Here is a 17,448-nt window from a genome sequence, read left to right as displayed (position 1 = left end):
AGCCTTCAGGTGTGTGTTCACAGTGTGTTGTTCAATACTCAATGCTCTGTGTGTGTGTGTGTGTGTGTGTGTGTGTGTGTGTGTGTGTGTGTGTGTGTACTTGGATGGGTGAAATGCAGAGCACAAATTCCGAGTATGGGACACCATACTTGGCCCACACGTCACGTCACACTCAAACACTTTGTAAAGTTGTAGCTTACGTTAGAATTACTGAGACATAAAATACAATTTCTTTAAATGTGTATTGCCGATATTTGTAAAATTAGACTACATTGATATTCAAAATTTATGTTACCTTATAACATGGTTACACAAAATATACTAAAAAAAATGTATTTCCCTAATTTTGGGCAGAAAAGGGTAATTTTGTAGATTACAAAATGGTGTATGCGAAATTATTCGCATTGAAATGTATTCAATTTATTCTTTTGCCTTTAAAATTAATGCCTTTTATTGATTTCCTTTACTAATTATTAATTTTTATGAATCTTATTAATCTCTTCCTTATGAATTCGAGTCACTGATTGCTATGAATTTAATCATCAATTGTTATATTTCTTATGTAAACACGAGGCCGTGCTGTGCTACACTGGCTTATTTACAATACAGCATGCCTCGAGTACCCTAGCTTATTGCTTGTATAAAACGGTTACCACACAATACAAGTATTAAAACCAAAAATGTATATATTAATATGTAAATTAATATGTAATTAATATGTAATATGTAAATTCATTAAATGCTATCCTTCTGCTAAAAAATAGTTCCTGACAGTGACAGTAAATGGCAAGAGAATGTTCCTCATCTTGTGAAACTCAAATAAAAACAGAAAATAGGAACTGTTCTCATCCGCTGTGTCATTTATTTTTTTTTAACACCATATACATTTTCTCACACACATACATTTGCTTAGCCTATCTCAGCATTTGCGGCACAGTGCGAGTTTGCAAGCATCATTACAGTGTAAACTGATGGACATACAGTACCATAGCTGAAACAGAAAAGTATTAAATACAGTAATGTTCCCTCTGTGGGCTTCCACACAGACATGCACACATTAACGTATGTATCTCCTATATGAGAAGACTCTTTGACAGCGGGAAGGTCGTGGCCTCAAAATTAAAGGTGAATGACGCAACATAAAACCAACAGGGGTCACACTCATAATTCATTATATAAATAATAAACAGTTCATTTTGCAGAAATACATAATAACTATATAGATTATGCTGCTAAGGATGGTTGCTAAGTGTGTTGCAGTGATACACAGCTGTGCTTTATCGTGAACTACACACAGCTATTGACCAATCAGTCAAGTTGCATTATAAAACGGATAGTTCCGGCCCATCTAATTGCGAAATAAATGTAACTTCTGTTGCTGTTCACAGTCAGGGACTATTTTTTCCAGCGGAAGAAAGCCTTTTAATGATGTTACTGCATGAATGTTGCACTGATACAGATTTTTTGGCTTTAATATTTGTATTGTGTGGTAACTGTTTTATAAAAGCAATAAGCCCCGTGAGGCTGTGGTTTACAGTGAATTTATAACAGCTAAGGGGGTTTAGGCAGTCCGCTCCGTGTCGTGCCTAACAACGCCCCTTAGCTGTTATAAATTCACTGTAAACCACAGCTTCTTGGGGCTTATTACTTTATTATTATTCTTTTACATGTTATTGATTTTTTAAAATCATTTATATATTTTCTACTGTATGCTCTGGTATGATTGATTATTGCCAAATGTAAGATCTTTGGTGTCTCTTCTGTGCTGTAAGATCAAGTGGGTGTATTTTCCATCTGAACTGATTAGGTGGTGTGAGATAATGATGCATAAGATAATGCAAGATATGCAAAATTCTCTTAAAGGTCTTTAAGGTGTCAAAACCACACCTCATATATCTGTTTTCTTCTATCTTTGACATCTGACTGGTCACAACGACATAGCCGTTACAACAACTGTGCCAACTAAGTCTGTTTGACATTTTCTTATCAGGTCAAAACATAAGTTTAAGAGGATGTAAGTTTCATTGCTCTTATGTTGCTTATCACTTCTGCTTCTTCTTTTCTACCTCTCTTTTTATTCAGCAAATATCTTACTTCTTTTGGGTCCTTCTTAGCTATACTCTGAACTTCACAATCTTCATCTGTTTGATACAATACTTTGGAATTTATTATAAACTACAGAATAAGATATCTTATTTTTGTTTAAACTTATATGCTATTACAATTTTAATACTTGATAAACGTGTCTCTATAATTTTTAATAAAATTTGTTATTCCTTATTTAAATTTGATCTCTAACATAATCATTGCTTGTCTGCCGGGATCTCACTGCATCACAAAATTTTAATTTTATATTACTTTTACATTTTTGCAACATTCATTTGTATTTTGATCATACAAATATTTCACTAAACTAGATAACCATAACTGTCAAAATTAAATCCATGTTAATAAGACAAAGACTTTAATGATTTCTGATTTAAAGTTCTACCTGTCAGATGAGTTCACATAAAACTTTAGTCTATTTTTGAAGTTTGTAGGTTCTGAATCAGCAACATGGTTCTTCATAAGTAGTCCTAAATAGTTGGAAATACCTATAATGAAATGTTTGGGATGAAATGCTTTGATTTACACAATCTCATAGCTCTGAGAAAGCTTTATAAAAATATTTTCATAGAAGGATGGGATGAGAAAGAGAATTATAGGATGATTGTGTATTTGGTTGGATGAACTCAATATCATTACAGAGTGAAGGATTCACGTAGAAAACCGAATAAAAGCAGAGATACCCACAGAGGGAGGGACATGAGGCGAGAGCCTCCGCTAGACTTCATGGTGTAACTGCACCTGCCCACATTCCCGACCTTGTCAACTGCGGACAAAGTCACAGAAGTTGAACAACATGAGGCCTCATATAGACCCATCACACCGTCTTCCACTTCCTTCTGGGTTAAGTTTCCACTGCCTTGCTGGATGGAAATTCTCTCGATGCCTGTGCCATTACCGTCTGTGATGTTGACAGACAGTTCCCAGTTTGAAGAACTGCAAGAGGAGGAGTTGCAAGTACCCTGTACATCGACAATTTCACATTTTGGAGGTCTCAAGTCAGTCACCTGGACAGAACAGTAAAGGATGAGTTAAAACAACAGCTTACTGAAGAATAATGTGGCATATACATAATATAACAGAATATTTATAATATATTTACATTTATTTGATTAAAACACAGTTAACAGTAATATTGTGAACTATTATAGCAACTTAAAATAAATTTTACATTCATTTAAATTCAGTCCTGTGATGGCAAAGCTGAATTTTCAACATCATTATTCCTGTCTTCAGTGTCACATGATCCTCTATAAATCATACTAATATGCTGATTTGGTGCTCAAGAAACATTTCTTATTATCAATGATGAAAACAGTTGTGCTGCTTGATATTTTTGTGGATTCTCTGATAAAAAGTTTAGCAAATAACAGTTTATTTGGAATATAAATCTTTGTAACAGTGTTAAAAAAAAAACATTTGTCACTTTTGATTATTTAATGCTTCATTGCTAAATAAAATAATTAATAAAAGATAAATAAATAAAACATCATACTGACCACAAACTTTTGAAATTTAGACATTTAAAGATTTTCCTATTAATTCTATGTCAAGTTAATAATTTAGCGTTTTGGTGGGTCTAATAAATATAATTGTTTGATATTGAGAACATTTTTGTTTGCTTTTGTTCATAAAAATGTTTCATTCAGTGTTGGGTTGCCCCTACTGCAGAATCAGAACCCATGACTGAAATGACTCATGTGGTGTGTGGTTTGTTGAAAAATAACATTTCACATAGAAATAGTCAGTTTGAACCCAGGTTACCTTGGAGAGAACAGAAAGGCGAAGGACAGCATAGTTAGAATCACTTCCTCCAGGACCCTCTGCCTCGATGGTTAGCGTAACATCTGTGCCTGAGACCGTATCAGCAGGAGGAGTGAGAGACACTGTCCCTTGAGCACTGCCGCCACTCTCGAGACTGAGCCTGTGATGACAAAGAAACAGAACTGTGGCACAGAGTTTTGTTTTTGATGAGAAAAGCTTTTAGAAGTGGAGAAATTACGTTGATGGAAGTGTCATAGGGATGTTTTTGTCATTCCTTGCACGAATTGTGTAGGTCCCACTTGATCCGTTGGTGGTAACAGTAAAATCTAGTTTAAATTCTTCTCCTGGCAGCATGGAGCTGTCTGCCTTTGCCTATATATGGAGAGGTAAAACAAAAGAAAGGACATTCAATTCCAGAAAATAGCATAGAATTAAAATAGATTGTGCCTTCAAATCTGGAGGTTAGATTGAGACTTATCTTATGAGGCAGACCGTGTCTACCTTTTGGTACAGCTTAAGTTTTGGAACAGAGTGAATGTCATAATGGATCAAATAACTTAGTTTTTAAAATAAGTGTCATATGCAGTTTGTACCTTGACAGTGACTTTGGACTGAGACATCTGTGTGGTGGTCTGCCTCTGGAACAGGCTGGAGAAGGTCTTGTCTTTTCCTTTCAACAATATCACAAACTCTCCTTCTGGCACTTCTTTCACAGTAACTAGGAAATCTCCACCACCCATTTTCTCTATGGTTCCATTAGACACTTTGACTCCAGACACCTCCACGAGAGCGACCTCATGCACTTCTAGAGCCTCTGGACCTTTCTCTCCAGACAGTGTTAGTAGCAGCTTAGCCGGTGAGCCTGAATAAAGAACAAACAATCTTTTAACACTTCTTTTCAAATAATTTTATAGGAATCGATTAGTTAAACACAACAGCAGTTCAAACCTGCTGACGGCCGCCCATCAATGACAGCATATCCAGGATGGGGTCCTTTGAATTCCTCCACAAAGTTGTAGATAAATGTAATCGCACTCTGGCCTGAAAAATGTGCGTTTTTAAAAAAAAATATATAAATCAATTTCTTTACTGTATGCATTACAAAGGTCTAAAGAAGACTTTAGTCGTTTGTATTGCATTGGTTAATTAAATATGTACATAATGGCTCACCAATCACTTTTATGGTGTAGGACTGAGTTGTCGTCATGTCAATGTGCCACAGGCCCATCTCAATTTTATTTAATTGGATTCGTTGCAGGTTTCCTACTGTCTGAATTGTTCCCAGAGGTCCGTTGGCAACAGTGTTAGATTGAGACACACCTGGAAGCAAATGCATTCCATTAGAAATATCTCATATTGAAGCTGTGCATAACAACAACCAACCAAATGAGTACAGTACAATATAATAATCAATTCACAATTATTATAGTTTTACATTTTTAATTTAGTGCTTATTTATATTTTATTTTCAATAACTTCTAACATTGTTAGTTTTTTCAGAGTTTCCTAGATTGAGTTTATTTTGTTTGTATGGCTGCCAAAGTCAATGGTTGGTGACAGCAAGCTGCCCTGTCTCACTCAAGTCCACACTTCAAAAGGTTCTGTAAGTTTTCCTTTGTGTACGACCTGGCATGTTGAGTAGCTGTGCAACTGCTGGATGATGGAGACAAACTTTGGCGGGATCCCATAGTGTGCCATTAGCTACCAGTCAACTTCTCTGTCCACACTGTTAAAAGCCTTCTCAAAATCCACAAAGACTAGAGTGGAGAGACTGTGTAAACACTCACCTGCCTGTAACTTTAGTAATTCTGAAGACTTTGATTAGCTTTAGTGTGTAAAGTTATCGTTGGAGCTAAACTCTGCAGGACAATGGCCCTCCAGGTCAATGTTCCCCACCCCTGATCTAGGTGGTGTTTCATATCAAATTATTCCTTAATGACTCATACGTTGGTGGACATCACCATCTCATAGAATGCATTGTATGTTTGTTATATTTATCAGAGTATAAATGGACACAAACTTCTAGCTTACTCCCCTCATGCAAATGAGGTCACTTTCGAACAAAGAAACTCTCCCACCAGAGAACTACACCTTTCTCATTGGTCAAGCCAAAACTCAAAGGTGTGACTTCTGTAGAGGTTAAAAAGCCCCCACGCAGATCGCACGCTCTTCTGGTCTTCTCTTTGTTCCTGCTGATACTACGGATTGCTGTCACATGAGATTGCGCCCCCCGAGCTGGGGTGGCAAGCCTCACTCATTTCAAGCCATGCACAACTGGCCATGGAAAATATCTGTCATGTATAGTTTTAGGTTTTGTTTCATGTTCATGTTTCATGTTCATGGTTCATGTCTTTTATTTTGTAGTTTTATTCATGTTGCTTGTGTCTTGCTTCCCTTGCTCCTCATTTCTCCCTTAGTCTATGTGTTATGTTCTGATTGGTTGTTTAGGGTCATGTGGTTTTCAGTTCTGTTCTGTCATTGGTTCCCTTGTTCCTTGTGTCACTTCCCCATTGATTGTCTTAGTCATGTGTTCACTTAGTTCTTGTATTTAAAGCCATTGTCTTCCCCATGTTACTTGGTCGTGTATTGTTTATGTAACCCTGCTGTTGGCGAGTGTCTAGTCAAGTCTGTTCAAGTCAAGTCTGTTCAAGTTCAAGTCTGCTCATGTTCATGTCAACTGGTTGATTTGTTTGTTTGTTCACTTTGATACAATAAACTGCACTTGGGTTCATCATCTTGCCTTCAGTTTGGACTGGAACGTTACAATATCCTTTCTGAAGAGCTGATAGATGATCAATACTGAGTGTTCGCTGGCCGAACAGATTAATTGATTGTAATAGTAATTCAGCTACATCAAGTTAATTCGATTAACTGATTCAAATATTTATAATTAATTATAACAAGTTATGATTAATTATTCATATTTCCCTTTTGAGCTAATTTGCTACAGTTACAAACAATATTTTTATGTTAGTTACATTTTTATTTTAGTTACCAAAAATGCTTTTATTTAGTTTATAATAATATATGGTTCGCATTCTGCTAAAAGTGCCTCTGAGTTTACCTGTCGGGCTGCGTAGGTTGAATGTCAGGCTACTTCCTGTGATGTAGATGGTAGTGTTGGACACAGACTCATCCAGTAGGAAGGAGAAACTCTCCACGCGTCCTGGATCTCTGGAGCGCTGAAGAATTGTCACCTGACAGAAGATGACAGAATGTGCAAACATTTGCAAGAAAAAAAATTCAGATGTTTACAACTTCAAAATGACTATAAGACACTGATCATACCAGGGCTGAAGTAGAGGTATCAACAATGATGTCAGTGGCTTGAGAGATGCTGGACTTGGAGACCACAATGGCTTGACCACCAGAGGCCAAGGCAATGTCATAATACACCTGAAATTCTGAACGTGCATTCAATGACCTTCTCCTCCTGCTAAATGACGTTATTAAGTAAGACACCTGAAAAGAGAGGGCGAGAGATGGAAAAGTGGGAAACGGAGGGCTGGTGAAAATGTTGATGGCAAAGACTGAAAGTGAAACAACGATGGACAGTTTACCGTAGACTTGGTGCTGTCGATGAGGGCGGTGATGGTTTTCTTCAGGTATGTATCCTTAGGTGGAGCGTCAGTAAACACAAATATTTGCGAGGAGGAGGGAGCACCTGTCAGAGCCAACTGTGGGAGAGACAGAAGTTTAGAAAGGAGAAAAACCATGCAGAGTGGTCAATAAAAACTGATTTCTTGTAGTGAAAAGATACTATAGTGTTTTGACCAAACAAAGGATCTTGATACAGTCAATTTAGTTGTGGATGAAGGTTCACATATTCTCAATAATATTCTTTATAGTATTCAAAATTCTAATATTTATTAGCTCTAACCAGAGACTATGTGGTTGCTAATCAGATATGACGATTGAGCTGAAAGGCCACACAACACCGTACCTGAAGTCCTGACAGGCACATTTCTGGTGCGTCTCCTCCTCCATCAGCTTTGAGCTTGGAGATCTCTGATTTCATTACATCTGGGTCTGTGGTTCTTATTAGTGGTCCAAAATCTGCAAATTCATACAAATTTTATCTGTAAAAAAACTAGATCATTTTTGCCATAATAAGAGTAAAAATGTACATCATTGCTCTTTTCCAAGTCCCAGTGAGCTGCATACAGAGGAAACATTTTAAGGCACCTTATAGGCACATTCCCAACGTGAAGGCTTTCTTAACAGAGAACAACAAACTCAGCGTGTGTGTGTGGGGGGGTATTTCAAAGCTTAACAGAAATCCTTTTTGCACTCACCTGGATCATTGAACGGCACCAGAATGTATTCAGATGGTTCATCTTGAGTTCCTTTCTTACTGTCAATAATGTTGAAGGCAACTCTCTTGGCTTCTGCAATGTCGTCTGACATACTGCCTGTGGTGTCAATCACAAAAGCTAGCACTGCAGATCGTGCAATACCCATCAGCCTGAAGGAAAAAAAATTGTATTCTGGTAAATGGATTTCAATGTGAACATTAATGCATTCACATTACATTTATAGTTATATACTGTATATTATTTAGAATTAGAAATGCTACATATACATAAACTTATGATCACCGAGGCTACATTTATTTGATAAAAAAATACAGTAGCACAGCAGCACTATTGTGAAGTATTATTAAAATTTAAAATAACTTTTCTGTTTGAATATATTTTAAAATGTAATTTATTCCTGTAATGTCAAAGCTGAATTTTCAGCATCATTAGTCCAGTCTTCAGTGTCATATGATCCTTCAGAAATTATCATTCTAATTGTAAATGTCAATTTAATGTGTCCTTGCTTAGTAAAAGTATTCTTTTCTTTGAAAAAAAAATTACTGACCCCAAACTTTTTTAAACAGTAGTGTAAAAAACAGGTTGTTAAATGAAAATTCTGCGGACGTTCGAGATTAATATATTTTGTAAATAAAGTTTCGTGCAAACAAAGCACTTGTGTCACTTCATTAAATCGAGGTTAAACCACTGGAGTCACATGGATTACTTTAATGTTGTCTTTACTACCTTTCTGGGCCTTGAAAGTGGTAGTTGCGTAGACTGTCTAAGGAGGGACAGAAAGCTCTCAGATTTCATTAAAAAGATCTTTGTTTTGTGAACGACATGAGGGTGAGTAATTAACGACAGAAATTTAAAACGAATTTACAGTGTAACTTTCTGTAAATATAGTGTACCTATAAAGCATGAACATGTTGGTATAAGGGAACAATATGTAAAGTTTGGGGAATAAAGGGATAAAAACCAGGAAATTAACAAATTATTTATACTGTAAGTATTTTAGAACTAAGAGGTACTTATTCTACTTTTATGATACAATCTTACATTTGGGAGCAATTTAGCGAGAACATACACTGCATAGCTTTTTGTAATAATAGTGTACCAATACATAAAGGTTTTTTTTAAATTACAGGGTACATATCAGTGCATTTATAAAGTAATTTTTTTGGTAAAAAGTGCGGCTGTTTTAGTTTGGGCTTCTGTGTTTCAAGGCAAGTAAAACTAAAACTATTGTGACTTGTTTTTTAAATACTGGGAAATATACTCTTGTTTCATGTAGTTACAAGGTAAGTGTGACATCTGTGGGCTGTAAATTAAAGTGGTGCTTGTTACCCTCTTGTTCCATGAAGTTACAGGCTATACAAAATAAAAACACATACACGCAATCTGATATCACTGACACTGACACTTGAGTTCACGCCGTTCACACTTGACGTAACTTGAAGCGTGCCGTAAGCATGCCAAGAAACTCATGCGAAAAGTCATGTGGATGTCGGATGTTTTATTTATTTATTTATTTATTTATTTTAATTAATGCTTACATAAAAATATAAACAATAACAGTTGATACTAAGGAGAAATAAGAAAGACGGGAGAACAGAGACACCAGTTCTCGTGGGAGTTTCACAGCGTGCTTACGTCAAGCTTCACATTGTGCTTCACAATGTGCTTATGAACAACTTAAGGCCCAAATCAGTACAGCAAAAGGGAAATGGCAAGAACTTTGGAATAAGGAGGGATGGGGAAGACATCTTTATAATATTCAAAATCAAGTAGGAGGTCAAAGAGGGTATTTTGGCAGTAGAAGAGTAGAAGTATGGGCCACATACTTCATTACCAAACTTTGCCTTAGGCACACAGCTCTAAATTATTCCCTGTATAGAATGAGCAAACATGAGTCTGGGAATTGTTTATGTGGATCAGACATCCTGTGGTTCCCACACCAGAGCCTCCAGCTGTCATGGCTACCGCACCAGAGCCTTAAGTCAACATGGCCGCCACGGCAGAGACTCCAACCATCATGGACGCCACACTAGAGTCTTAAGCCGTCATAGACGCCACATCAGTGTTTCCTGACGTCATGAACATCCCATCTGAAGCTATCATGGCGATTCCTCCGGTTTGGAGGACACATCGCTTGCGTTGGTGGGAGCAACTGGCATCTCTGCAGTGAGGTCAAGTCTGGGGGTCTCAGAGGTGGTTCCACTGATGACTACACTCCCCGTTACTGCGATGGCCATTTTGTGTGTTTGGGCCACATACTGCTTTCCAGCCCATGAGTCTGCTCCAGAACCCACTCCAGCCCATGAGCCCGCTTCAGAAGCCGCTCCTACCCCAGAGCCCAGTCCTGTGTTGGTTCCAGCCCATTAAATTTCTTTCTGCCTTGATGTGACCACGGAGGTCATCCCTGAACCTCCTGTCTGTCCTAACATGACCATGGAGGTCATGCCCAAGTTTCATGTCTGCCTTGATGTGACCATGAAGGTCACCCATGAACTTCCTGTTTGCCCAGACATTACCATGGAGGTCATTCCTGAACTGCCTGTCTGCCCTGACCACAGACATCGCTCTTGAACTGACCGTCGTCACCAACACGACCATGGATGTCGTTTATGAACTTCCTTTATGCCCAGAAATGACTTCAAAGGCCTGTTTTTAAACACAGTCTCTGAGGCCAATCCTAACCTCTCTGTGCTCAGTTTCAGTTTCACCTGATCGGCCATGGTGGTCTCCGGTTCCACTAGATCTGCCCTGGGGGTCTTTCTTCGTGATGCAAAATCTCAGGATAAATAACAGTAAATTAAATTTGCTACTTATCAAATTGTGTTTTATTAACATCTACACCTACCCCCAAACCCTAAACCTATCCTTACAATACTGCAAATCCAGTTATTAAATTAAATAAATAAATATTAAATGATGCAATATTGATGTGCGCATGAGCAGTGGCCATAGCTGTATGCCTTATAGTCTTTACCATGCGCTGGTGACAGTTGGTCAGAAGCGAAAAGATGAGTAAACATTTCTGTTGTAAATCTGTTTTAAATTAAGTTGTTTTTCAAATAAAGGTTTCAGAGTCAGTGATATCAGATTGTGTGTATGTTTTTATTGTATATACCCTGCAACTTCACTGAACAAGAGGGTAACAAGCACCACTTTCATTTACAGCCTGCAGATGTATCATAATAATAGAATAAGTACCTCTTAGTTCTAAAATACTTACAGTATAAATAATTTGTTCATTTTCCCAGTTGTTACCCCTTTATTCCTCAAACGTTACATATTGTTCCCTTATCCCGTAGCCTACTTTATAGGTACACTATAATTACTGAAAGGTAGGCTGTAAATTTGTTTTACTTACGTAGTAGGCCTACTTTCCAGGCTGTAATCTAAAGCGTTATACAGAATTTTCATTTTTGGGTGAACTAACCCTTTAAGAGAACATGACATTTTGTTCCCAGCATTGCAAGTAATAATATCTCTTAAATGTTTAAGAAAGTTTGTCTAAGGATATATAAGGAATGTATCCCCATACCGAAGGTAGTCCTTGTTTCCTATAGCTCCACGGATATCCTCCAGCAGCTCCAGGGTGGCTTCAGATGCCAGGTTCACAGCATTATTGTGTAGATCAGCATTATAGGAAAGGCGCTCATCTTTACTGATCCCACCTCGAGGATTCTGGGTACTGCTGAGATCAGTCTTTCCACCATGACTACATTTACCTTTCACACACACGCATAAAAGACAAACAATGAAATTGTAACAATTAAGACATTAAGAATATTTTTAAACTTAATTATATCCCCCTTTTCCACTTCCAATCACTATTAAAATGTTTTTTAAGTGGGGAAATGCAGCTCATATCTTATTTTTTAACAGTCAAAGGCATTTTGAAATATCTGTTAATGGTAAAAATGTAGACATGTTTTGGTTAATACAGCCTCTGCTTACACTGCTAAGTTAAGTTGGGAACTACTAAATGTTTTAGCTCTGCTTTTTATTGCTTTTGATAAAGTTTTGTTATAAATAGTATATTTTAAAAAACATAATCAAAAGCAAATAAATTAATTTTGTGTTGTCACAGTTAGTGTTCCCTTTGGTAAAGTTGGACCTTGCTTAATTAAAACCATTTCTCACCTCATGAACACAAAATTGATTTTGTAGTACTGTGTAAAATTGGAAGAAAATATGTGCAAGATGTGTTAAGAAATGAGTTGAGCCACAACCGTACCATTAACATCCTAGTTACAACAACATGTTTCAGTTGTTTACACATGACAACTTAAAACCAATCCTTCCAGGAAGCTGATTAAACACCAACATGTGTTTAAGTTAATCAGTTAGCTTTAAAAAAGCAGTGGAAGTAGTTACTCAAACATTTTGAGTTCATCTTATATTTTTTACAGTAAGTATGCCCATGCGTGTCTTCTGATAAACCTATAGTATATGTATGTCTCCTCACCTTGAGGTTTGTCAGGGGAGAACAAGCCCATGTATCCTGAAGTGAGGAACTTCCCATTCAGAATGGCAGGGAGCAGCTGATTTGGACAGGTACCACTGGCACAGTCACTGCATGTTGGCATTGCAATGTCTGCACATAAACAAATACACATGCATTCCATCTACAGCAGTATACAACACACATAAATCACAAACATGCACTCAATTTACTTATTTGCTGTTTAGGAACAGTCAACATAGATTAATCTCATACAACATGATATACTCTCCGGTGTAACCTGTTATCAGCTATGCACCAAGTCATCTGTTCACTTATCTCCAGTTTTCATTTTAAACATTGATTATTAAGAGCTATTACAAACACTGGACATGTCAGCACTAAAACAATGGTGTAATTGCATTTATTTTCTGCATATGAGTCTCTCTCTCATAAATCTCATAAACCTTTATCTACCTGCAATGTTCTCAATATTGAGATCCGGTCTGATGAGGTTGGCATATGGACTTTTGTTCCCTAATTCAACCCAGTTACTGTGGCTGTAAAAATCCTGTGAAAAAAAAAAAGAATTAAAATTAATATGTAATAATATTAATGATATTAAAGCTTACGTTATATTTAAGATAACTTTTTTTTTTTTTTTATTTTGCTTGAAAACATCTTTTATAGAAACATGTCACAACCATAAACAAAACCATTTCTTTTAATAAAGAATTTTACTGAATGTTTTACATAATATTAATATTCAAAGCTTATGTTATAAGAAAATAATTTCTTGTATTAAATTATAATAAAGAAAGCATTTTTTGTAATTAAGAAATGCTTTTATTTATGGTTGTATGTATATACAGTTGCAAGAAAAAGTATGTGAACCACTTGCAGAATCTGTGAAAATGTGAGTCTTGTTTGAGTCCCTTGTTTGTTCTGAGCAGTTTAACTGAGCTCTGTTCTTCAGAAAAAATCTCCAGGTCCCAAAAATTCTTCAGTTTTCTAGCATCTTTTGCATATATGAACCCTTTACAACAGTGACTGAATGATTTTGAGATCCATCTTTTCACACTGAGGACAACTGAGGGACTCAAACACAACTATTAAAAAAGGTTGAAACATTCACTGATGCTCCAGAAGGAAACACAATGCATTGATTTTGAACACGATGAAGATGTCCAAATTTTTCTTATTTTGTTTAAATATACATTTTTTTCATTTAGTACTGCCCTTCGGAAACAAAAGAAGATACTTTCATGTTTCCCGGAAGACAAATTAAGTACAATTTACCTTGATCTTCAAATTTAAAAAGTTTTCACCCCCCGGCTCTTAATGCATCGTGTTTCCTTCTGGAGCATCAGTGAATGTTTGAACCTTTATTAATAGTTGTGTTTGAGTCCCTCAATTGTCCTCAGTGTGAAAAGACGGTTGTACCTCATGATGGCATGCTTGGATGCAGCTGCTCGGCCATGGAAACCCATTCCATGAAGCTCTCTACGCACTGTTCTTGAGCTAATCTGAAGGCCACACGAAGTTTGGAGGTCTGTAGCTATTGACTCTGCTGAAAGTTGGAGACTTCTGCGCACCATGTGCCTCAGCATGCGCTGACCCCGCTCTGTGATTTTACGTGGCCTACCACTTCATGGCTGAGTTGCTGTTGTTCCCAATTGCTTCCACTATGTTAAGATACCACTAACAGTTGAACGTGGAATATTTAGTAGTGAGGAAATTTCACGAATGGACTTATTGCACAGGTGGCAACCTATCACGGTACCACGCTTGAATTTACTGAGCTCCTGAGAGCGACCCATTCTTTCACAAATGTTTGTAGAAGCAGTCTGCATGCCTAGGTGCTTGATTTTATACACCTGTGGCCATGGAAGTGATTGGAACACCTGAATTCAATGATTTGGAGGGGTGTCCCAATACTTTTGGCAATATAGTGTATATGGTAACATATTGTACCCCAAAAACTGATACGAATTTGTCATTTTAAGGAAACTGCCCCAGTGAAAAGCCCTTTGTACCTCATGATGGCATGTTTGTACCCCACACAACATTAAAAAGGCGATAATGCTGTTTCACCACATTTATTAAATAACATTAAAAATATTACAATCTCATGCACAGATTTCACAGGAAAAACGCTTACCTTACATTGTATCACAATGTGTCATCAAAATTGCAGGAGGCATTTACATATATTGAGAAATTTCACATTTCCAAAAACAGTATACAGTATAACAGTATCTTCAGTAAGCTTGAGAGTTTTTTAGGCTAGTATTATTATTTTTTTTAAATGATACTGAAATTGGTGATAAGAATTATGAAATTTCAGTGTTATGAAAAATTTTGATATCATAAAAATCTTATTTAAAGCAAAAATTACTATATCATGATATATATCGTTATTGTGATATAAAATTACTCATATCGTGATGTAAGATTTTGGTCATATCGCCCAGCCCTATTGAGAGCCAATCAGAAATAAAGAGCTCAAGCATTTAAATCAGCAGGTGACTTAGCTGCAGCACTTGCTTAAAATAAAGAGAACATTATCCTCCCTGTCCTGCAAATGTTAATATGGTTATTACGAGGGGTGGGGGTTGGTCAGGACAGGTTGTAGCAACACAATGTTAAAGGGTTAGTTCACCCAAAAATGAAAATTCTGTCATTTACTCACCCTCATGTTGTTCCAAACCCATAAGGACTTTTGTTCATCTTTGGAACACAAATTAAAGGGCACCTATTATGCAAACTTTTTTTTTAACGGAAGTGATCTCTCGCACTCATTGCAGTATAAGCGCGAGACATCACTTCCGTCATCAGAACGCGTTCAGACCTCACTAACCGGATGCGCAACGCAGTTGGACATAGTGGTGTATTAGAGGTAAAAAAATGATATAAATACTGTTCGGTTTCTCGCACAAACCGATCGTTTCGTGTCTTAGGACATCAATGTGTCGTCACGAGCCGCAGGGTTTAATTTGGATTTGTCTGTGCATTTTTTTTTTACTCTTATAGATGGTGTTCCCATTGACATGCATTATACGACTGACAGACGGCAACGGTTGGAGTTAAAAATCATCATTTGTGTTCTACTGAAGAAACAAAGTCACCTACATCTTGGATGCCCTGGGGGTAAGCAGATAAACATCAAATTTTCATTTTTGGGTGAACTATCCCTTTAAAATAAGTTAACCTCAAACAATTCTGCTCTTATCACATTAACAAACTTAAATAGGCAAAAAATATGTTGGTTTTATTACCAAGTCACGTATTTTTTTTGCGTGAGGACACGACAAAGTTGGGCAAATACACAAAATATAACGCGGACACCCCAAATAATATATTCAGACAAATATAAATAACTTGAAAAGGCTGGATGCGCATTTTTAGGCAGACTCCTTGTAATATATATTTTTTTTATTTTTTTATTTTTTTGACATTTGGAAATAAATTTGTATCTTATTTTCCCTGTGGTACATATTTGTTCCTTAAGGTGTAAATATGACCCAGCGAACCACAGCATTTGTACCCTAAGTGCTCTGCTCACATATGTACCCCAACCATATCTCCTTTTTTGTTATTGACAGTTCTCCCTCTCACCCACCTGCAGTGTGTGACACACTCGCCCCAGTGTTTCTCTGGCAGACTGAAGGTTGTCTGTACGGACATTTGCTTTAATGGCTGCAGTCCCCTGAATGATGAGGTTGCGCCCCTCAGTGAAGGCTTCGTTGTTGAAGTGGTGTGGTGCACTGTCCATGAAATCACTGTCCACAAATCCATTCTGCATGTAGATCTGATTCAGTGCCGTGCGGAACTTGGCTCCCGAAACCTCACCTGTGGCCGTGCCCAGACATGCACGCAGCAGCTCTTCAGGTGATGAGCCCTGTGTTACAGTGGAAAAATGAAGTTATTTGTCATGATTTTGAATAAACATGACATTTCTCAAAACAAAGCTATTGTTTGTCTTCAGAAGAAATGCATAATTTTCATGACATGTTCATAGTGCTTTTTATGCCCCTGCTTGTTCACAAACTCACCGTTGGATTGAATGCTCTTCCTTCTGATTCAGCCACTGCTTTACACACCTCGCGGATCTTTGCCATCACAGCATAACTAGTAATGGTCACATGGGTGTTTCCGCTACCGCCAACTGACACAAATGCCTGCACCCTGGACACCACTAGTGCGATCAGGGCCACGACGTGCACAGATGACTTCATCATCATCATCTGAATCAAGAAGAATAAAATTTAGTAATGTAGTAATGCTTGCCTGTCGGGGGGTGGGGGGAACACACCTAATGCTTAGTTAAAGATATCTGAGAACAGGTATTTGTAACAGACATTTTCATTTTTTATAGGTGTCAATATAAGAGCAGCTAAAGTTTACACATTAATATCCTTAAATATTTTGTGGATGCACTTCATACTTGAAGTTCCTTACATAACTGAATATAGACTGAAGAATTTTACAAATAAAATTTCAAGGTGCAATTTACAATGTCAATTAGCAATTAGGTTGTCAAAAAAATGGGAATAATTTGATCCACACCCGTAGCTCACAGGTCCTTTTTTCTCAATCTTCAACAAGTAGGTCATTATCATTCATATTCGATTATAATATGTAGGTAAATATGACCATGCTCCTCAGTTTTTGTCTGTATTTAGTTAAATAATAATGACACATGGAAATGTTCATTTTATTTGTTCATTGCCCTGGAGCTTTAAAATGTCTTGCAATACAATCGGTAACGCTTTAGATTACAGCCTGGAAAGTACTGCATAATTATAATGAATTTAGAGTGTAACT

General features: G+C 37.1%; 1 protein-coding gene across 2 annotated transcripts in view; it reads right to left on the bottom strand.

Annotated features, from left to right (window-relative positions):
- Window positions 1–840: 840 nt before the first annotated feature.
- Window positions 841–17,448, bottom strand: part of LOC127517112 (von Willebrand factor A domain-containing protein 7-like) — a 67,924-nt gene continuing 51,316 nt past the window's right edge. For both annotated transcript variants that reach the window (XM_051902321.1, XM_051902313.1), the window contains exons 2-17: window positions 16,677–16,868; window positions 16,244–16,522; window positions 13,099–13,192; window positions 12,646–12,774; window positions 11,719–11,905; window positions 8,166–8,335; window positions 7,814–7,926; window positions 7,431–7,547; window positions 7,159–7,332; window positions 6,935–7,067; window positions 5,041–5,190; window positions 4,819–4,911; window positions 4,464–4,732; window positions 4,109–4,242; window positions 3,871–4,030; window positions 841–3,113 (exon numbers count right to left, since the gene is read on the bottom strand). In XM_051902321.1, coding sequence (XP_051758281.1) covers window positions 2,742–3,113; window positions 3,871–4,030; window positions 4,109–4,242; window positions 4,464–4,732; window positions 4,819–4,911; window positions 5,041–5,190; window positions 6,935–7,067; window positions 7,159–7,332; window positions 7,431–7,547; window positions 7,814–7,926; window positions 8,166–8,335; window positions 11,719–11,905; window positions 12,646–12,774; window positions 13,099–13,192; window positions 16,244–16,522; window positions 16,677–16,868 — 2,766 coding nt within the window. In that variant the 3' untranslated portion in view covers window positions 841–2,741. The remainder of the gene's footprint in view (window positions 3,114–3,870; window positions 4,031–4,108; window positions 4,243–4,463; window positions 4,733–4,818; window positions 4,912–5,040; window positions 5,191–6,934; window positions 7,068–7,158; window positions 7,333–7,430; window positions 7,548–7,813; window positions 7,927–8,165; window positions 8,336–11,718; window positions 11,906–12,645; window positions 12,775–13,098; window positions 13,193–16,243; window positions 16,523–16,676; window positions 16,869–17,448) is intronic.

The sequence above is a fragment of the Ctenopharyngodon idella genome, chromosome 1 (genome assembly GCF_019924925.1).
Source record: "Ctenopharyngodon idella isolate HZGC_01 chromosome 1, HZGC01, whole genome shotgun sequence".
Lineage (NCBI taxonomy): Eukaryota > Metazoa > Chordata > Actinopteri > Cypriniformes > Xenocyprididae > Ctenopharyngodon > Ctenopharyngodon idella.
The sequence above is the reverse complement of the archived record's forward strand: the minus strand, read 5'-3'. Positions and strand labels throughout refer to the sequence as shown.